Source organism: Equus quagga, chromosome 9, assembly GCF_021613505.1.
Source record: "Equus quagga isolate Etosha38 chromosome 9, UCLA_HA_Equagga_1.0, whole genome shotgun sequence".
Classification (NCBI taxonomy): Eukaryota; Metazoa; Chordata; class Mammalia; order Perissodactyla; family Equidae; genus Equus; species Equus quagga.
Genome location: NC_060275.1, coordinates 64,850,180 through 64,872,920, shown reverse-complemented (window position 1 = coordinate 64,872,920; position 22,741 = coordinate 64,850,180). Strand labels below are relative to the sequence as shown.

At 45.3% G+C, this 22,741-nt stretch overlaps 1 protein-coding gene across 2 annotated transcripts in view; it reads left to right on the top strand.

Moving 5' to 3' along the window:
• Positions 1 to 404: 404 nt before the first annotated feature.
• The window catches only part of BRD4 (bromodomain containing 4), an 82,585-nt gene continuing 60,248 nt past the window's right edge, over positions 405 to 22,741 (top strand). Inside the window, exon 1 of one of the 2 annotated variants that reach the window (XM_046671510.1) lies at positions 405 to 624. In XM_046671510.1, coding sequence (XP_046527466.1) covers positions 539 to 624 — 86 coding nt within the window. In that variant the 5' untranslated portion in view covers positions 405 to 538. The remainder of the gene's footprint in view (positions 625 to 22,741) is intronic. The other variant, XM_046671511.1, reaches the window with a different exon arrangement.

Sequence of the window (22,741 nt, the reverse complement as noted above, 5' to 3'; positions counted from 1 at the left end):
GCGGCGGCAGCGGGCGGCCGGGGGCGGGCGGGGGGCGGGCCGAGTCGCCCGGCACTTCCTGCCGCCGCCATTTTGTCAAGAGAGGAGGAGGAGGAGGAGGAAGCGGCCGCGCGGGGCCGGTAAGTCGGGCGCGGCGTGCCGGCCGCTGGCGCTGCCCCTCCTGGCCCTGGCGGCACAGGCCGGGGCGCGGCGCTGCTGGGGGCCTGCCTGGTGCGCCCGCCGGCGCCTGGTGTTCCCGGCCGGCCGGCCGCGCGCTCCCGCCCAGTTCCTCGTCTCCCTGGCCGGCCCCGCGGAGGCAGCGCTGCGCTGCTCGCCGCCCGGGACGGGCCCCTGGGAGCGGCGCGGGCCGGCAGCCCCTCGCCGGCGCTTTGTTGTGCTCGGTCGGCGCTCGCAGGCGGCCTCGCCGGGGCCTCGTCGGTCGGCGGTGTGGTGCGCAGCGGTGGTTTGGCCTGGGGATGTGCGGGAGTTGTGATTCAGCGAAATAAAATGACCCCCAAACAACAGAAAAACAGAAATAGCCCCACTGTGCTCAGCCGAGATGCCGCCGGGGCAGGGCCCGCGTGAAGCTGGGAAATCCCGCTGTGGTGTGCTGGACAGTGTAAATACTTGCGTTCAGGCCGGTGGGTGAGTCATGTGCTTTGCTGAGTGGCTAGTCTCTCTTTTACTCCAGACCACGCATTGTTTTTTGAAGTGTTGCTTGTTTTCTCGTCTAATGTTTCATGCAATCTGGTGGGATTTGTGGCGTTGGTCCTTGGGTCCACTTTCGTGTGTGTGTGGGATGCAAGAAGTGGCGTCTTGGAGTCTCTGCCTCGTGAGGATTGAAGTGTCTTTGCTTACTTTCGAGAGGGCTCTACCTGTCCGTGTTTACAGAAATCAAGTCTCAGTGTACCTCTGAGCTACTGGCTCTTCGGTGCTGTGATAATGGTCGGGAGATTTTTATGAATGGGGCTGTCAAGTTCCTTAAATTGTCAGTCCTTGGAATTTGTAGTCCTTGGAAGTTGCAAAGAAGACGATACTCAACAGGACTTATGAATGTGTTTTCAGTTTCAAGAAGGTTTTGGATGGCACCATCTGTTTTTATGACCTTGCCAATAATTTAATAAAACACTCCTTTCGCTTTAATTTGGATAGGGATTATTTTTCCACCCAGGCATTGTAGATAACCAACTCCTTCTCCCCTCCCCCAAAATCTTCAACCTGAGGAGGATAAACCTTTCAGATGATTTGCATTGACCAAATCGAGAAGGAAAAGCCTGATCTAAAACAAAATAGATTTCTCCCCTGTTATCCACCATATCTCTTACTTTGGCAGGGAGCGTAATGCCTAAGGGCTCAAGCTGTAGAGTAAATTAGTTTCTTAAGATGGTTTTAGTTGGTCTTAACTAGAAGGAGATGAGCCTACCTGTGTGTATCTTGCTAGAATTCAACCCCAGCCGAATTGCTGAAGGAACTTTGCCTACAGGTGAAAGAACACGAAAGTGGCTGCATTTTAAGGACAGGTTGGCTGTTTTGGGGGTGCCGAAATGGCTAGTTTCCCTAGGTTGGATGATAATGAACAAGAAAAAAATTATCTAAAGAATTGCAAGGGAATCATTGGCCACTTTGTAAAATTTCCAGTAAATTATTGAATTGTTTAAAGGAATTTAGACTTTGTTTCCGAAAGTTGCCTTTCTGAGCCAGTTGTTGTGATCTTTGTACTAAATTGCACTTTTGCTTTTGGGGGGGGGGTGCAATATTTTTGTGTTACACAATTCAGCTTATTGGATGATTTGAGATTTACAGATTCTGGAGGGATATTGGAGTCTATTTTCTTCTTTTTTTAATTTAAGGCAAAAACCATTTGGTACCTCAAAGATTTGAAGACTCTGGGCTGTTAAATCTTCTGACAGCCCACTGTCATCATCTGTTATGATTGTGTCTATGAAGAGTGCTTCAATTTTCTGATTTTGAATAAACTTGTAAAGTAGACCGTGTTTGCCTTTGTGTTCCTGGCAAATCTATAAAAAGGAAAGAAAAGGTTGTGATTGGAAACTGCTACTAATGTTTCATAAATCTTGGTGATTTTTAGGGTTTAGAAAAGACTGGACATTTGCAAGATGAGAACGATGGAGAATTCCTTGTTGATGCTGACATTTCATTTAATTTATAAGACATGAGTTTGTAAAAATAAAATTGCTTTAAATTATTTTTTTTTATAGAATGTAAGTGCTATGAGGGCAGGGTTTGGTTTGCTTGGCTTTGCCTATTTTTATTCTCGTATATCTTCAGCGCGTAGAAGAAAGAGCACCTGAAATATTCTTTGAGTGAATAAACTGCGAGAGATAATTGGCAAGAATTGACATGTCCATGATGCCAAATGCAAATAATTCCTTCTAAATTAATAAATCATCAGTAACAGTGGACGTAATTAGTCAGTAATGACTTACAGGACAGGAAATGTGAATTTTAACTAAGATAATGTTAAGATCCCTAGAAATTGCAGTAAACTTAATAGGCCAAGCAGCATGGCATGCAGCTGCTTCTGTGCACTGTCTGCTATACCTTTCCCACTTAGCAGTTTGAAATGTGGTGAGTGGGTTTGGGCTGTGGTTCAACTCTGACCTGGGAAAAGTATTTTAAGAGGGAGATGAAGTGGGTAATAAATATGTATGGATGGCATTTCTTACCGTGAATCTCATGTTATCAATAAAAACTTGATCTTTAAAAAATTTTTTTTAACTTGGAGTAATTTTTTAAATATTCTGATTTCATGTGTATGTGATTGGCCAATCCATCTCGACAGTTAGTTCCTGAGCTCTTACTCTGTAGAAGGGAAGACAAAAAGATATTTGCACGGTAACTTTTTTTTGGTATGTGTATTCATTATGAATGTATTCGTCTCCATTTATTGAATATGAATTATGTATAATTTGAGCATACACTATTGTAAAATCCTGTCAAACATTTTCTTGTTTTCAGTTTTTTTATAACAACTTTAAGACTCACATATGATACAGTTCACCAGTTTAACGTGTACAGTTCAGTGGTTTTTAGTATATTTAGAGTTGTGCAACCATCACCACTAACAATTTTAGAACATTTTCATTCCTTCAAAAGGAAACTCTTATCCATTCTCAGTCATTCTCCATCCCCCCCAAACCCCTGGCAACCACTGATCTACTCTGTGTTTCTATAAATTTGTCTATTCTGGATACTTAGGAATTATACAATATATAATTTTTTGTGCCTAGCTGTTTTCACTTGGTATGTTTTCAAGGTTTGTGCTGTAGTATAAATCAGTGCTTCAGTCCTTTTTATGACTGAATGATAGTCCATTATATGTATATGCCACATTTTATTTATCCATTCATCAGTTGGTGGATATTTGGGTTGTGTCCACTTTTTGGCTATTGTGAATGGTGCTGCTATGAACATTATGTATGAGATTTTGTGCAGACATATGTATTAATCTCTTCTGGGTAGATACCTAGGAGTGGAATTGATGGGTCAGGGTAATTAATGACTTGAGAATGCACAATGACTTTTTAACTCCATTGATTTTCTAGTACGTTAACAGGGATGTTAAAAGAAAAGCTTAATGGAATGTGGTGTAGCCATTTAAAAGAATGAGGAAATGGAAGTGCAAGGATGTCAGCATGTGGACATGTAGTACAGTCTGCGTGGTTTTATCCCCATTTGGTTTTTTAAAATTGTACGTTCTTGGAGAACAGTTTGAAATGCTGGTAAGGCACAGAAGACAGGAAGATGCACCCCAAACTTGTGCTACTATTGTTGTAAAGGATGATTTTTAAAAGACTTAATTTTTTTCTGGTCTAAACAGGCTACAGCTGGTTAAACTTGATTAAACTGTATCCACACGTCCCAGCATAAATCATGGAATGTATTCCATTCTAAAGTAATAGATGAGGAGTGATTCCAGTGTCAGAGTTGGGCACAGCAGCCATCTGTCCCATCCTTGACCTAGCCCTGAAGGGGAGTAGCACTGGTTGGTCCACATCACTTGAAAGTAAGGTTGTAAGGGTTTCTTTCTTTAAACAAAAGTGGTGCATGGTCCTGTTAAAGAATTTGTAAAATACAGAATAAGACAACTTTAAATGTTAAAAATTATCTTTTAATCTCATTTTTGTTGTAGTGTTTTTCTACATGAGTAACAAAATCGGATTGAATGCTTAAATTTTCAAAACATACTACATTGTGAACATTTCCAAAATGCTGTATGTTAAATGGTTACCTAATCTACCAGAGGAATGTACCATAATTTAATTCTACTATTTTTGGATACAATTTTCAAGTTTTCTGTTTTTTCGTATCCTGAAAGGGAATCTCTCCACCAAAGGGCGGGCATTTTTGAAAACTTGATACAAATTAGTTTTCTGGAAAAGTTCCATGAATTTCCATTTCTCCAGTCACAGCTTGATGATGTCTTATTTATAATGCTGAGCTTCTTAACATTTTTTTCCCACAAATATCAATTGTGTGAAAACAAAACATTGTCTTGAGTGTGTTCTGAGGGCTTCAGAGAAGCAGAAGTATCTTGAGATCTTGCTCTTTGACCTTTCTGCTCTCTCCTGCTCAGAGTTGGACTTTGTTTCCCGAAATCAAGTCTTGCAATTCCTGGCCCTGTGATAGGAGCCCTGTTATCTGAATGATATGGGGCGTGTGACTGGGGAGGGCTTGAACAGCCTCTTGGTATCCAGTCTTGTCTCATTTTTGCCTGCCTGCTTCAAAGACTTATACCACCAGTGCTGCACTGTTAGACATCGTTTTGAATCCTGGCCCTGCTGCCTGCTGTGTGACCTTCAGCCTGTCACTCAGCTTTCCCCCAACTTGCCTTGCCCTGTCTTTCAGCTCGGGATAAAATGTGGTGGTGTCCTCTCAGGGTTAGCTGCTTACTTGCTGTCATTGCCCAGGGTGAAGAATAGATGGGAAAGAGGTAACTAGATAGGAGAGCAGAGCTGCTGAGGGCTAGCAGGGAGCACCAGCTGACATGCTTGGAAACCATGAATCCTTTCTATATTGTGTCTTCCTCCACGTGAGCTGTGAGTGGAGACCAGTGGAGGAGGTGATTTAAAGTGGGGGTTGGGGTTATTTTAAGTGAGGATTTGTTTTTATTGGATAATGAAATTAAAAGTGGTGATAATAGGATTAGTGGAAATGCAGCACCTACCCTGGGATATTGGCTGCAGAGTTTGGGGAAATGAGCCAGCAGGGAAAGGCGGCCCAGTGTATCCTCAGGCTTAAAATGTGACTTACCCATTTCGTTGAAACCTGGTTTTCTGAACAAAGACACTGGCCAGGACACTGGAAGTTGCTGGTGGACTCAAGTTTTTCCAGAGCGGAAGCACAGTATCTTTCCATACCTTCCCTGCCTCCTTCACCCCTAATGTGAATTGTGTTGACATCTGGGCTGGTGAAAGGACTCTGGCCTCCAGGAAGGTTTGTGTCTAAAGTCAGGGCCTCCGTGGATGGGCTAAGAAAGTGGAGTTCTTGGCTGGGAGGCTGAGGTCTTGCTGATGGACTTTGGGCCTTTTGACCAGAAGAAACAGTCAGTGCCGGTCATCATTACCAGGGGCCATCAGGATCCAGTTCCATGTGGAATGCCTCTTGTTTGTGTTAAACCCAATTGGAGGATATTTTTCTTTAAGAAATTGGTCAAATCTGAGCATGTAATGGCAAATTAAGAGTACTTGAATGAATATGCCATTTCTTCTTTGTGATCTGTGACGTACAAATACTGTTTTTAGGTCACCCTAGGTATAGGCTATTCTGCAATCTTTTCCTTGACAAGTGTTAGGCCTGCTCTGCCCAGTGTAAGAAGTTCTAGGACTTTGGGCTGTGGCGAGCAGGGTTGGTTGGGCTTGGGTGGAGCTGTGTTACTGGAGAGGGAGAACCACGGAGTCCACTGTCAGGGTTCAGTCCCAGCCCCACCCCCTTCTGGCCTTGACCTCAGGCAAGTTACATAATCTCCCTAAACCTCAGTTTCCTTATTTGTAAAATGGAGTCTGCATGCTTAAGCGTTAAAGGGTGGGCAAAAGATGGAGGGCCTTTTTCTGTATTGTATTCAGTTTGGAGGAGGAAGGGGGAGCCTCTGATGTGTATTGTGTTTGGATTGGTACAGGGGAGAGTGTTTGCTTTGCCTAAAGGGCTCCAAGAAGAGCTGTGCAGGCCCCACTTTGCTTGTGGTCACCTTCCTCATCTTGGTGTCTATTTAAGGCTGGAACTCTGTATTTGTTCACACGGTGGAAGCAGTGCCAGGGGAGAGATGTTGGGCTTGGTATTATGCAAATTCCAGAAACAGGAATTAGTAATTCCTGTGTCTTCGTGTGTGTTTAATGTCCGCAGTTGTCCTGCCCTAAGCAGTAACACTTACGTGCCTGCAGACAACTAGCTTTTGAGATTGTTTTGTTTTGTGTGAGAGAAAAGGAAGAGAGATAAATTTGGGGGATTTACATTTCAAACATTTTCCACTATGTTCAGGAAGTGTATATATTTCGTGGGAGCAGACTGTTACTGTGAGGGTTGAAACGGGAGAACTACAGGGAGTGTGGCACCTGCCAGTGTAATGTGTGTGTGAGAGAACTGGGCTGCAGAGGGAACACCAAGCCTCCCCTGTGTCTTGGACCACTCGAGTATTCTCCTAAGCCTCAGTTTCTCGAATGTGAAATGGGGTAACAGGTTTGGGTCCAAAGAACTTTGACTAGAATTTAGACTTTTTTTTTTTTTAAGTTTTATTTTATTTTTTTCCTTTTTCTCCCCAAAGCCCCCCAGTACATAGTTGTATATTCTTTGTTGTGGGTCCTTCTAGTTGTGGCATGTGGGACGCTGCCTCAGCGTGGTTTGATGAGCAGTGCCATGTCCGCGCCCAGGATATGAACCAACGAAACACCAGGCCGCCTGCAGTGGAGCACGCGAACTTAACCACTCGACCACGGGACCAGCCCCACAGAATTTAGATTTTAAGAGAAAGTAATTTTTATTTTAATTCTGTGTTTTTCAAACTATGGGTAATGAAATGAGTTTAGTAGGTTACAGTCGTTTAAGGGAAAAAAGGGCACTGTCAAAAGGTGTCACACATTCAAGACTATTTCATAAAACCTTTGCTTTGATTTTCTGTGTTGTTGTATCTGTGATACAATGTATTTCTTACTGCGGGTCATGTCAGAACAATGAAATAACATTGTTTTAGATAGCACTCAGTGGTAACTGTGGGTACCTTGATCACTTTTTTTTTTTTTTTTTTTTGGCCGTTTTGCAATCTGTTTCTTCCTCATTTGCCCAAGGGTGACTGTCTGGATATGCTTTCTAGTAGCAGGTAAACTGCATTGGTTTTTCGTTTCTTTTCTTCCTTGTGCCCAGTGCTTGCTAGAAGCTTTGTTGGGGGGCTGGGGGTGGGAAGGTTGAGGAAACATGTAGTGGCGAAGGATGTCAGTAGTTTGCAACAGGCAAAACAGGAAGTATATAAAGAGTGTTTTGTGTGTAAGGCAAGCTACTTGTCCTTTATTCTCAGGTATTGTCCTCCCAACTTTTTAGTTAAGACGTATGTTCTTTTAGGAAATGGCTGTATTGGTTAGGGCTCTCTGGTATAAACGACAAACATAAAACTAGTTAGTACAAAAGGGAATTTGTTGACTGATGTGACAGGAAGTCTGGAGTATGCCTCTGGCACAGCTGAATACAGGGGCTCAAACAGGGACATCAGAGCTTGTTCTCTGTCTCTCATTTCCTGACCTCAAGGTCAAGAGTGAGTCTTCCCCAGTAGCACTCTGATGGCAGAAGACTCTGGCTTGAATCATTGCCCATCCCTGACCTTGTACAGACTGGGAATGCTGAACCACCTCTCTTCAAACATGGCGCCTTAGCCTATCTCTGCCCTCCACTTGCTCACCCCAAGTAGTAGCTCCAGCAGCATCTTGCTCATCATTGTGAGGCATGCTAGATGGGATACTTTTGTTGACATAGAAGTGGTGTGTACCTCCTCACTCGAAGCAAGAAATTTTGGATAGCTCAAAGGACAGCTAGTTTTCCATACTAGGTCGTAAACCAGAAATAGTTGAAATCAGCTTAGAATGAGGTATTCAAGAAAAGTGTAGTAAAGATGGATAAGGATGTATGTATTCCAAGTCCTTTGGTAGAGGATCAAATGAATGATATGATTTGTCTTACCAGGTTCCAGATATGGAGGGAGCTGCTGTGGGGACTCTGGGAGGAGTCAAGCCAAGTCTCAGAAATCTCTTGGGTGGGTGAGAGAACTCAGGCCACCATTGACAGGGCCCACTTTGGCCAGAAAAACAGGCCTCAGGAAGCACGGTGGTGAGATGGGCTTAGACTATTGAGGAAGTGCAGGGAAAGACTCCGGTAAGAGACCAGGTAGATAAATGCATGAGTGAAATCATAATCAAGAACATTTCAATAGACTGGATTTATCTGACTTCCATGCTTGCGAAAACTATAGTTGTAGTTTTGCCATTCGCTAAGCTGTTTCTATATGTAAGTTCTTGTAAAGTCTGCTGCTTGGCATTCCTTTAGTATTACTGAAAGCCTACTCAGATCTCCATAATCAAAAACAAGTGTTACGCACTACTAGAGTAACCATTTTCCTGTAGTTCTCACTGTTGAATTTATTTAGTCCTTTAAGGGGCTCAGAATAATTGAGGGGCCACTGGCCGAGGATGAGACCAGCCCTGCCTCTCACTAGAGCATAGGTTCTTAACTTGAGGGGAAGTCGGAGGTCCCTTTGAGAATGTGATGAATGCTATGGATCCTTTTTCCAGAAAAATTCCTATGCGTGGACATTGAACAATTTCTTAGGGGTGGAGGCGCTTCTCAGAACTCTAAAGTCTGTCTAAGAAGAATTTCTTGGAGAATGAGAAATTTTTTATTATGTTAATTAGAAGGCTCTTGATGGTTTTGAAGACTTTAGTCTTTGCATGGATCCTGCTTTTGCAGACATTTACAAATTTATGACAGAAACATCATGGAGCGCCTGTTTTGGTTTGTCCTTCTGAAAGTCCTCCAGAGGTTTTTACAGAGCCATCAAGTAACCTGTGTGAGCACTGGTGCAAACCTGCCCAGGGCCCCTGTGTCCCCTCCATCTTTTTCAGCTTATTCTCTTTCTTGGGGATGAGGAATGTCAGAATGTTCCAGAATGGGCCTATTGCAGAGGCTGAAGATGAAGGAAGGTTGTTGTTCTGGGACTCTTCACTGAAGCTGCTGCTGTTCATAAAATTGTCTCCAGGGTTTGGAGTTGGCCATGAGACTTTGTTGCAGAAGGTAACCCAGTGGGCTGCTAGCCAGCCTGATCATTTGGTTGTGTTGGGTGTGGGTGGAATTAGAAAGATTTATGGCTGTGGTCCCCTTATGTGGCTTAGCGCCTGCTCTCTACTGCTGGACATTTGTTCACACATGCACTTGAATCTGCAGGCTGAGGGAGACAGAACTTGTAGGATGGGAAAGTACAGCACAACACGCTTATGTTTAGGAATATGAACTCACTACACCAGGCAGTGTGCATGTTGCCACTCTACCACACCAAATCTCTGTCTGATGGAAGGAGTAGGAAATACAATACCATAAACTTGAATAATTCATACTGCTGTAATTGGGGCAGAGTTGTCAGAGGATGGGAGAGAACTGTTACTTCTAAGAATAGTGCATATTAAAACCTCCTTTGCTCCTCCCTGATTTCTGAAGTTTGAGGATTAAATTTGTATGTGCTATGGATATTTCCCCCATTCATTTACTGTTGTTGGCTTTCATTAATCCCATTGCTCTGCTCTGTTGAATTACAATCTTACTATACAGGCATGACTTTTGTTACTTGAGCAGTTTCCCCTTTCTGTTCTGTAATTAAGAGAAACAGACAAGACTGTGTACATGAAAGAGTTTTGTTAAGAGGTGGTACCATCCATATGAGGTTGTTTTCATTAAAGATTCACTGGCTCTGAAGTGCTTTCAGTTATAAAAAGCTGCTAAGTTACAAAGTTGTGTGTATGTGTCTTTATTTGTTTTCCTTTTGACACTAAGAGACCATTGAGCTGACAGATTAGCTGTCTGGAAATAACACCACCTTCATCTTCACCTGTTTCAAGATGATAATTCACAAATCTTTGTAATCCCAGGAATGCAGTTTTAAATTACCAGTGTTGGAGCCCTTTTGAGTTGAGGCACGTGCAGCCTACAGTTTAGCTTGCCAGTCCTCTGTGTGTTCTCTCAGGACATCTCTGGGCCTGTTTGCTCTGGGAACCCATGTGAGCATCCTTCCTTTGCACTTGTGAGAGTTGGTTACCTGCCCTGGCCTGTGGCTCTTTCTGCTTGCCTTCAGGACCCCATTGTTTGCCTTGAGGCAGTGCTTATCTTTGATCCTTGACTCTCTGAAAAGGTTCAAGGCTTTTAGCAAATAGTTGCCTGTAAATAGACTTGCCTGTAAAGGTTGGAATTACCTTTTCTGAATGGACACTGGACATCACCCGTTTTTTCTTCTCTATTACTTCCTGCTTGCCTATTGTGAAAGGGTGACGTCAAACATGAATCACTCTGTCGGTCAGCCTTAATGCATGGAGGTGCAACATGAGTCACATCTTCCCCACTGTGTTCCCCTCCCCAGACTGGGAGCTTGGGCATACATTCGTCGTCACTCTGTTTTGGTGAATATTTGATTGATTGTTGTGTACCAGGGGCTGGATTTATGAAGCCCTAGGTATTCCTTAAGTCCTCAGAAAAACAGCCTTGCTAACTGGCTACTGGAATTCTCTCCCTTTTGCTGATAAGGAAGCTGATGCCCAGAGAGCTCAGTCACTTTGAGTGGTAGAGGCCTTGCTCTAGAGCCCACGTGCACTTGACTTCTGTTCTACAAGCTGTGGAAGGGGGGAATCCACTCTCAGGTGGTTGGGATGGTACATATGAGCACAAAGTAGACCTCAGAAGTGCTCTCCAAGAGGTACAGACCACCCATTCCGTGAAGGAGAAGAGCATCTTCCAGCTGCGAGCATAGGAAAGGAGCTGGCGTTTAGCCTGGCCCATCTGTGAGGTTAGCTGAGGCCTGGATGGAGACCTGGACAGTTATGCGAGCAAGCACCTGTCCCTTGGAGGCACTCACCAGAGCGGGGAATGGTGAGAAGAGGGCTATTACTCTGGCTGGGCAGATCTTTTCATCCAGGCATCTGGTCATTAAATATAGTGCCACCCTCCTGAGGAGTCTAATGAAGAAATTAACACAAGTGCAATTAAACCTCACCTGGAAAAGGTTTCCACTAGAGCATCAAGCTGCCTTGATTTGGTTTCACCTACATTTTTTTTTTTTTTTTAAGATTTTTTTTTTCCCCCAAACCGCCCCCACCCCGGCACATAGTTGTGTATTCTAGTTGTGGGTCCTTCTAGTTGTGGCATGTGGGACGCCACCCCAGCGTGGCCCGATGAGCCGTGCCGTGTCCGTACCCAGGATCCGAACTGGTGAAACCCTGGGCCACTGAAGCGGAGCACGCGAACTTAACCACTTGGCCACGGGGCTGGCCCCTCACCTACATTTTTTTCCTTGAAACTCCAGTGAAAGTCTGTGCACACAGAAGAGGGAGTTTGGGGGAGTTGGTAAGCTGGGGTAAGCATCATCTTTAACCCAGGCACCCCAGGCTTATTAAATCAGGCTTGTGAACTGGCTCATCTCTTAGGATTATGGTGAGCCTCAGTCTCAAAGCGCTGCTTATTGTAGGGTGGAATTGAGTTCCAGTTCATGGGTTCTTATTTCCTACTTAGGGACTCTTATTTGAAGAGAATTTCCTGCCCAAAGCAAGCATGATAAGTTGGGTGATTCCGCCAGAGAGTGTGTGCAGGAGTCACTAGGTAATCAGATTCTATGCTATATTCTGCGTGTGCGGTGAGGATTCAGTGGTGAATAAAGGGATTTCCCATGTCTCCGCGCCATATACGGTTAAAACATGACCTGAGGTGGGGGGGGGGGGGGGGGGGGGGGGGGGCGGCTGTCCCAAGGATCCCCACCCCCCCGGGGGGGGGCAGCGACCTAGTTCTGGCAACCTAGTAATTCGTTTAACAAGTGTGCCCCGAAGGAACAGATTTTCATTTTACTTTCAAACTGTTCTTTGACTTTGTAAAATGACAAATGATCTCATTGAGTAAGAGTTTGGCTGAGTAGCTGTGAGAAAGATCCAGTCAAGAGAAAATGATAGAAGTGGTTAAACAAGCTCCATGCAAAACTGGACTAACAATCTAGTTGGAAAATGCATGATCAAAATATACTGGATTTATTGCAGCATAATTCTCTTGCTGCTCTAAAACCGCACCCCTCATTCTCTTGTACTCTAGGCTCCCAGCTTCCAAGATAGACCGCTGTCCTTTTCCATGTCTTTGACTCTTTGCTACTTCTAGACTCCCCCCATCTTTCAGGGTTCAGCTTGGATTTTCCCCCCGCCAAGATTTTAATTTTTTTTTCTTTTTTTTCTCCAAAGCCCCCTGGTACATAGTTGTGTGTTTTTTAGTTGTGGGTCCTTCTAGTTGTGGCATGTGGGATGCCCCCTCAGCATGACTTGATGAGCAGTGCCATGTCCGCACCCAGGATTCAATCTGGGAAACCCTGGGCCGCTGAAGCAGTGTGTGCAAACTTAACCACTCGGCCACGGAGCAGGCACCTGGATCTTATTTTACAGTGACCTACCCAATTTCTAAAGCGGTGCTGTCCAGTGGAACTTTCTGCAGTGATGGAAATGTTCGGTTTCTGAGTTACCCAGCATGGTAGCCACTACCCCCACGTGGCAGCTGGAAGACCCGCATCATGCTGGCTTTAACAGGTTTTAGAGACGATGGGCTCACTTCCCTTGGTGCTTGTCAGGCTTCCTGGTTGACATTGCCCTGTAGGCAAGTGGATGTGCAGTTCTGGAATGCAGCGGTGGGTCTAGGCCAGACTTGAGGGGCTCAGGGTTTTGGGCATTGCCAGGAGATGGGTAAGGTCTCCCTTGGGGACATGGAGAGAGCGAAGAGGAGGGGCCTAGGGCCCACATTTAGGATGAGGAGATAGTCAGTGACTGAATGCTCGTTTGTGGAGATGGTTAAGTCTCCCCCACCCCCTCTCATAGGATGTTGGAAATGGAGTCCCAACAAGGTCCCAGGCCCTGTAGGCTAAGAACTCAGGTGGAGAATTCACCTTCATTGGGGAAGGGTTTTTTCTTTGAAAACTCTCTGTCCTGGAGTGAGCTCCAGTTACCTAGATCCTGTTCGCTAGTCTCTGCTCCTCTGTTTTTATAGCCTAGAAAGTTCCCCACCTCTCTTTGGAATTTGCTTTATCTTGACATCTTTCATTTCATTCATTCCATACATCTTCCTCCCCTTGTTTTGGAAGCAGGCCTGGCCCATCTGGCCCGTTTTTGTGTGTAGAATGTGAACGAAGGTTGGAGAAAGGGACTGAAGGCTGAACTGTGGTTCTAGAAGGTGTCAGTGGTAGGTCCACCTGGAGTGAGTCAAGTGAGCAAGGTGGACAGAGCCTGCCTGCAGAGCTCCTGCTAGTGGTCTGCAGACCAGACCTGACCGGCTATTGGGTTTTACTCCATGATTACAGGCTCATGAAACAGGAGTATTTTCAAAATCAATACCAAATCATAACATTTACTAATAACCTGATAAATAATGAGTGGTTATTGATTAATTACTTTCTCTTACATCTCGTTTGACCCTTAGAGACTAGCCCTTCGAGGGTCTTATCTCCATTTTAGAGTTGAGGACTCCGTGCTCAAGCCATCTGCCTGCTTTTTCTTCTGGTAGGAAACAGCATAAAATTTTACCTTTTTTTTTTTTTTTTTTCTTTTTTTGAGGAAGATTAGCCTTGAGCTAACGTCCTCCACCAATCCTCCTCCCTTTTCTTTGGCTGAGGAGGACTGGCCCTGAGCTAACATCCGTGCCCATCTTCCTCTATTTTATATGTGGGACGCCTGCCATGGCATGGCTCAATAAGCGGTGCATAGGTCTGCCTGGGGTCTGAACCAGTGAACCCTCAACTGCTGAAGCAGAACGTACAAACTTAATCACTGTGCCACTGGGCTGGCCCCCATCTTAACATTTTTAAGCGTACAGTATCATTAACTATATGCACATTCTTGTGTAACATCTCTAGAAGTTTTTCACATTGCAAAACTGAAACTATATCCATTGGACAACTCTTTTCCCCTTCCCCTCAGCATCTGGCAACCACATTCTGCTTTCTCTTTCTGAGTTTGACTGTTTTAGGTACCTCAGAGTGTGGAATCATGCAGTATGTGTCTTTTTGTGACTGGCTTATTTCACTTAGTATTATAACAGTTCTCCAGGTTCATCCATGTTGTCACATATGGCAGGATTTCCTTTTTTAAGGCTGAATAATACTCCACTGTACTTATATACCATATTTTCTTTATCCATTCATCTATTGATGGACGTTTAGGTTGCTTCCACCTCTTGGCTATTGTGAACAATGCTGCAGTGAACATGGGTGTTCAAGTAGAGCCGCTTGCCTACTTTTTGATACGAGTTACAATTTAGAACATGGGCACAGAAGGCTGCCAGGTGCTACACATTTCGCATGTCTTGTTTGCATGCTGAAACTGATTGGAGGTTGGGGGGTTTTTATTGGGCAGCTGTGGAAAGTTGACAAGCAGTGGCACCACAGTGTCCAGCCGGGTGTCTTTCAGGGAAGCCTAAAAGAAAATAAACGACTGGTTAAAAATGGATTGGACTCCACTTCTTCCTGGCTTCCCAGGGTCTCATCCTGTCAGTTACCCCACGGCCCTGGCTTCTCAACCCAACTCACTAACATTTTACACCGCAAGTAGCTTGACTTGTGTCTTTATTTCACCAAGTCTAACCATGAAAAGGCTTGCAGAATCACTGTAATTTAACATTTCTTTATGCAGTGCCTTAAAATGACCAGAGCAGCTTAAGTTTTGATGTCTTTTAAGTGAGAGGACCCTTACCAACTCATGAGCAGATGTAGCAGAGGTGAGAGGTGCCTCCACCACCAGTCTTGGCAGGCTCCGCCTCTCCCTGCACTCAGTATTGTGTGACTTTGCCCTGAACAACGTGAATTGCTTCATTCTCTTTCTCAGTGATTCTTGAGTACCAAACGTCTGTCCTTGAAAGGGAAGCACAGAGACTCAGGATAAATGATTGCCATGCTAGACAGTTTGCCCCCCCAAAAGGAAGCAACTTAGATTTCTCTTTTTCCATTTTCAGAAAATCTGGTCACATCCTTATAAATGGGATCATCCATTCTTCAGTTCATGGAAAATTCAGTTTCTAATTTTTGGCTCTTATGAATAACGCTGCTGTAAATGTTCACAGGCAAGTTTTCATATGGACCTATCTTCCTTTCTCTTGGGTATATACCTAGGGGTGGTATTTCTGCATCGTATGGTAACTGAGTTTAAGCTTTCAAGGAACTGCTGGACTCTTCCAAAGTTGCTGCCCCTTTTTACACTTGCGTCAGCAATGTATGAGGGTTCCACTTGCCCCACATCCTTGTCAACACTTCTTACTACCTTTCTGAGTATAGCACAAATTCCTTTTTAATCTAGCAGAAGTTAAGTCGTTTCCCCTTTTACTCTTATCCCTTCCTCCTGTTCGATCTTCACGTTGAGCAGCGGTTGCAGGATAAATAATGTTTTCCCAGTGTTCTGGGAGCGTATTTTGCCCTAAAGAGTCTTGTCATGTGACTCACCACTTAGAAAGTGGCCATGTGCGCAGACCTGGATGCATGGTGTTGTCAAGAGGTTGAACTTTTAAGTCTGTATCATGGGACTTACCTTTTGTAAACTTTTATTCTAATTGTATCTTAATTGATCTTTTTAGGTAATACAGTGTTGAGATCTTGGGGTGAGGGTTCCAATCCACATTCTCCCTCTCCATTTTTTACTCATAGGCATGCATGCATACCTGAGGCTAAAGATGTGTTTCAGAACCCATCTCACTCACTGTACTTTTTGCTGAACAGCTTCTGGTTGAGGGCGGGGGGTGAGGACGTGATTAATCGGGAATCTTAATGTAGACTGTACTTCATGGGTTTTGAAACCAGCCATAACTTCGATGTCACTCTTCTTACTATTTTTTTTTTTTTTTTTTTTTTTGGAGGAAGATTAGCCCTCAGCTAACTACTGCCAGTCCTCCTCTTTTTGCTGAGGAAGCCTGGCTCTGAGCTAACATCCGTGCCCATCTTCCTCTAGTTTATACGTGGGACGCCTACCACAGCATGGCTGCCAAGCAGTGCCATGTCCGCACCCGGGATCCGAACCAGCGAACCCCGGGCCGCCGAGAAGCGGAACGTGCGAACTTAACCGCTGCGCCACCGGGCCGGCCCCCACTCTTCTTACTATTAAACTGCCATTGTCATTCTCTTGTCCTGGGAAGGGAATGAGTTGGTGACTCAGTGTTTCATTTCATGCTTAGCTGAAGTTCTCTATATCTCTGGTGTGTTTTATGCTGGCCATTAGAGTGTGCTGAAAATGGAATGTACTACCTCGGGAGGTGAGCAGATGTGCTGTGACTGGTGGTAATGAAGCTGAAAATGGACATTCACTGGCATTTGGAGAAATGGCCAGTGATCTGGGACAGGCAGCATAACCTCTGAGCTTCTGTTTCCCTATCAGTAAAATGGGGTAACAAAAGCACCCTGCCTGCCTCAAGGTTGTGAAGAGCTTATGTTTGGGACCAAGGAACTCTTCTCTTAGTAACAAGAGTCAGGCACAGCAGAGAGGATTGCTCCTACCCTCTCTGAGGTCCTCTGATTTCTCAGGAGATGCTATAGAGTCAGTCCTACAGGATCAAGGATGTGGTGGTTTGCCCCTTTAAATTGGAATGATTCTAATTTCTATCTCCCAGCTTGAGGAGACTTGGCATCACCAGCTCAGTTGCCTCTGCTCATGAGTGTGCTCCTTTGCCTGTCTCATTTCCTTGCCCATGCTGAAATTAGAGGTCACCATCCTTTTTCACTTTTGTCTCAGTTGCGTGTACTTCTAACCAATACATTGCTTAGTTTGTTGTTTCTGAGCTTCATATCAATGCAGCATACCGTTTGCACACTTCTGCCACTTCCTCATTTAAGATTCATCCATGTTGTGGTAGCTATAGCTCATTCATTTTCACCAAAGTGTTACTGTATCATAGTTTTTTCGTTCTTGTATTGGACATTTAGGTCATTAGATTTGGTTTTATTGGGAGGGGGAGGATGAAGAGGCATGGTGAACAAGCCTGTTGCTATTAGCCTTCTCGTGCGTGCATGCATGCATCTGAGACCTGTGTGCATGTGTCTCAGTAAGTGCTCAGGAGTGGAATTACTGGACCATTGTGGATGCCATAATGCCAAATTATTTTCAAAAAGAGTTGCATCAGTTTACCTTCCCACATCCCAAAATGTTGGACCACAGTTTCAGCAACATTGGCATTAATGAGTTTCTTATATTTTGCCAATCTTGATCGATAGAAAATGTGGTTGTGGCTTTAGTTATCAGGAAAGTGCAAATTAACAAGGCTGGACGTCTTCCTGTGTTTATTCATTGTCCTTCTTTGAAATGCCTGTTCCTGACTTTGCTCATTTTTCTTTTAGTTTGTTTATGTTTTTTAAATTGGTTTGCAGGGGTTTTTGTTTTTGTTTTTGTTTTTGCTGAGGAAGATTTGCCCAGAGCTGACATCTGTTTCCAGTCTTCCTCTATTTTGTATGTGGGTGGCTGCTGACAAGTGGTGTAGGTCCGCACGTGGGAACCAAACCTCAGTTGCAAAAGCAGAGCTCTTGAACTTAACCATTAGGCCACAGGGCTGGCCCTGCAAGGGTTCTTTAGAGAGTCTGAGTACTAGATCTTTGTCAGTAATACGTTTTGCAAACATCTTCCCCTAGTTTGGTATCTTTTCTCCCCCCTCTTTTATAGTATCTTTTGATGAACAGAAGATCTTAATTTTAACATGGGTGAATTTGTGAATCTTTGTTTTACAGTTGGTGGGAAGAACAATACCTGAAGTAAAATGTTCAATATTATCTTTTAAAAATCGTAAAGTTTTGCCTTGCAAATGTATGCCCTAATCCATCAGAAAATGATTTCTGGGTATAGGATGAGGAGTCTTGCGGATTCTGAATGCCTCCCAAACCCTTTGCAGCATCAGTGTCTTTGGCTGCAAAACTGAGATCCTGGTGCCTGCCATGGGCAGGGTTCTCTTGAGGTTAGACTGCAGCATCCCAGCACTTTGATCCCTGAGTGTCAGTAGGCATTCAGTAATTGCTCCTTGGTCTGGGTCCAACTGCATTCCCTAAGCATGTGGACACTCAGAGAAAGTTGGTACTTAACTGGGAAAGTTGTTGCTAGTACATTGCCTGCCAACCACTACAGGCATGGTGGCCATGCGGGGTTTGGCTGCTCAGCAAATCCCCCGACGGGGCACTGGTGGCTTGGAGAATGTTCAGTCATGTGCAAAGCTTGTCTGGTGCAGGCAGGTGCTCAGTCATTCCTAGAGCTTATTGGTGCGATATCTGATGCACTCTAGAAATGACTGCTTCTTAGGTCCCTGGTGCAGTCACAAGGCTGAGTCGGGACGCTCTTCTAACCAGGAGCTTCAGGCCTTGAGAAGAGCTTGTTTAGTGCCTGCCGGTGACCACATGTGCAGACACTTGGTGTGCATTCCCGTGAGCAAACGGGTAGCTGGGGATCTGGTGGTTCTCAGCATTTGTGTCACAGCATGCCTTCTCTAGATGACTTGTGGAGGGATAGAATGGGCTGGGATTTTGTGGTGTGGTGCAGTTAAAGGTGTAATGATCAGAGAGGCTTTGCGTTTCACTCTGGAGTGGAGTAATGGCTGGGAAGGATGGGTGGACATTGCTTTGTGTGCTTTGGGTGGTCAGATGTCAGTCAGAGTGAGGGCTTGGACTCCAAGGCTGGCTCGTGGAGGGAGTCTGTTGCAGTGGATGGTCTGCTCTGCAGGAGCCTTTTCCAGTTGCACTCTCCCAGCATTCTTGCTGGCATTTTGATCAGGGCCTTTATCATGCGTCTTTCACTGAGGGGACCACTGAGCTGGGCATATAATAATAAGCCATCGTGTTTGTTGATCCTTCTCAACCCTGTGGTGGTCACACACTTGAACAACAGGAAACCTCCCAACCTAAAACAACTGGGGAGTGGTTTGTAAGCCCTTTTGTGATGGGTTGTGGCTGGCTGTCATCATCACAGAGGTGACAGGATCTGTACACACGGTGTCCCATCAACACCAGAACACAGACTGTGAGGGGAATGTTGATTGTAAGTAACCCTGTGAGCATGCACATGTGAAAATAGGTGTTGTGGTGCAGGGTGACCTTTTCCCTACCTGTAGCTTTGTTGCATTTTGTTATAATGACACTTAAACGTTTTATTGCGAAGACCTGAGTTGACAGGCACATCTGCCCTATTTAGCATTGCTTGTTCCTTCTGAACCAGGAGGGGTTCTGTGGTCTGGGCCAGTAGGGAGTTTGCCTCTCCGGTACTATGTTGCCTAGGACCCTCCCCCATCCCTGCAGTGGCGAATATCTTTCCTAGTTTAAAGATTTAATCAAAACTTTAAAATTAGGCCAAGGTCCTCTAGCAAGCATTTAGTATGAAAAATTATTCTACTCAGTGGCTTTGCTCTGTCAGGATAAGTTAGTTCTCTCAAAAGATTAACGAACTGTCCTGTACGATAAACACTCTTGAAAGCTGTGTATCATCTTTCCCCAGCTCTGGAGTAGCTCCTCTTCCCCAGTTGATGTATGCACGAAATGCCGTGGTTGAGCAGCCAACAGGATTTGTAAGATTGTGAGTCTTGCTGCTTTGCTTCCTTAAGTGTAAACCACAAGTCGCAGAACCTATTCTTTACCTTGATTTAGAGCTTTCCTTTCGGGAAAGGACTTTTTGACGCTTAGTTATTAAGCAGTATTCCAGGAGCTCCCGTCTTGGAGGACCTCTTGGTCTACACAGGGCGAATGGATCATTCCAGAAAGCAGAATATTTGGGGTTCGCTTCTCCCTAGTAGCTGTGATTGAACAACATCGAGCACTTGGCATATGTCAGGCACCGTTTGTAAGCCTGCTGATCCTTGGGACAGCCCTGAGAGTGGCCCCTGTGAGCCACTCCATTCACGGATGAAGAATCACAAGCCTGACGACAATGTCTGTTGCTAAAAGTCCCCCAGGTTAGCTCTGGAGCTTGGGGTTCAAGAACTAGGCCGTTGTTGTTCTGTAGGTGTTTCGCACTCCCACCGCAGCAGCAGTATATCTGAAGCGGGTGGGGCCAAGATGTGATTTGTTTATTCACTTAGTTAAGTTTACTGTGCTGTAAAATTCACTCTGACAAACTACCACCCCAGTCAAGATACAAAGTGTCTCCGACATCCTCCAAAATTCCCTTTGTGCCTCTTTGTAGTCAGCCCCTCCTCCCACCCTCAGCTCCCACATGTGGGTTTTTAAAACAAGCTCCCCAGGCAGTTCTCTGTGCAGCCTGAGATGAGAGCCACCACTTTACAGGCTCTCTCCAGAGCAGCAATTGAGCTATGATCTTTGCTTCTGAGCCTTGGTGGGTGAGATGCAGAAGTGGGTGGTGGCTTGCTGTAAGGACAGATAGCACCAGAATGTTGGACCCTGTTCCCAAGTGCTGGCTGCCTGTCCCTGCAGCTTTGCTCCCTGGGGGAAGGAGGAGGCGTGAACGTCCTGCCGTGGAGCGCACTCATGCTGGGCCACCAGTGGAGCCATGGAAATGTGTCCCTGATCCATGTGCCTCTACTTCTGTCCACATTGGAAGTTCTGCCTAAGGCGAGGGCCTCTGTTGCTAGGAATAAACTGCTTAGCTGGGACTTGCTGTAGCCTAGATGCCCCAGGCCCTACCCCCATGTCCCGTCCTCCCTTCCCACACCCCCTACCAAGAGACTCTGAGCTGATCACTTTGCTAACGGAGCACGTATATTACTGCATAGGAGTTGAGTGACTTTATGTGAAGGTTGCTGAACTCTTTAAGGCAAGGATTCTTTTTAAAATATGGGAGGGGCTCTGCCCATTCATACATAATGATCACCTTCTAATAAAGTGCTTGGACCTTCTTCTGTAAGGCAGACATATGGGTCACAAGTAAGCAGTGCCAGACCAGAGCCTTCTTGCAGGCAGTTGTGGCCTCTGAGCGTGTTGCTCCCTGTGTGTTCACGCCTGCAAGTGCTTGTGGTGCCCCATGACTAAGGCATGGCTCTGTGCCAACAGAACAGGGCTGTTGCTACAGTGCCCAGGGCAAGACCCAGAAAGGTGACATCACACCGTGCCAGCAGTTAGCCAGTCTGGAATCCTGGGAAACTATCCTGGACTGCTGAAGGAGCTCTCACTGTGGGCCCTGTGTGCTCTCTTTAGGCCTCGGGTGGAAGTGGGATTGACCATGTGTTTAACTAGGAGCGAGTGTTGGACGTTCTTTCTTTTTAGCCGATTTTCTGGTCATAGGAAGTAGACTGTTATAATTTTCGTTTACTTCACAAGTGTCAGGGAAGCTGTATAGAAGTGCTCTTTCATCCCTTTTTCAGAGGGGGTAGGGGAAGGAGGGACATGACCACAAGCTTTTACATTAAGAATGCAGTGAAAGCATTTTGCGGTACTTTTCTTTCTTTCTTTCTTTTTTTTTCCTGCTTTTTCTCCCCAAATCCCCCCAATACATAGTTGTATGTTTTAGTTGTGGGTCCTTCTAGCTGTGACATGTGGGACACCCCCTCAGCGTGGCCTGATGAGCAGTGCCATGTCTACGCCCAGGATCCAAACCGGTGAAACCATGGGCTGCCAAAGCGAAGCACATGAACTTAACTGCTCGGCCGCGGGGCCAGCCCCTGCAGTACTTTTCTTGACAGCCGTTCCAGTTACCAGAGTCTTGTACAGACTTAGCCAGGATTCACGCAGAAACAAATGTAAATATTCCAGCAGTGCTTATAGTAAATATTTCTGTTCGTGGACTTCTACCCATGTTTGTATGTTTTGCAGAGCCCAGGAATAAACTATTGCTTAGTAATGAACTCCAAATCGAGCTCTGAGTATGTGGGCATGCCTAGGGCTCCTGTGCCCTGTTCCCTGCATAGGGCAGGCTCAGAGGAGCCTTTATCACAATTTTTGGCTGCTGCGTAATCCGGCGTCTGGCTGCCTGTTGTGTTGTGGCTTGTTAGTGGTTCTCCCAGCTGGGGACACCACTGGTGGTAACAGAACTTCCTGTTATGCTTGCCTTCGGCTTGAAGACGAGATTTCAGAATGCCTGAGATTGGGCATGGGGACATGCAAACAGCGCCCTTTCTTCCCTGATGCTGGTCCCTCAGGAGCCCAGGGTGTTTGTTTTATGGGCTGGGCTTTCTCTGCTGCTGTTACCATTCCATCTTCGATTTCCAAGTGAACTGGCTGCTTTCTGCCTCTTACATCATCACTTGTGATGAAGACTGGCCTCTGACAGAGGAAATGAGGACTCTCCTAGTTGGAGCCCACGTCTCTATTCCCTCTCGCAGCAGGTGGGGCATCTCCCACTAGACTTGAGCCTCGTGCAAAGGCAGATGTAAAAGTAGGTGATATGTCAGCATGGTCTGAAAGAGGTCTGTTAACTATGCAAATAGAAAGCTCCTTGTACTTGTCCAGTGGACAAAACAAAGGAAGGTGTGGGATTGTGTCAGGTGTTGATGAATAAAAGACTTGAGAGGCAACCGAAGTCCCCCAAGACGTTTTGCAAATTTTGTGAAGACAGATTTGAAGCCTCTAATGCTTCTCTGTCAT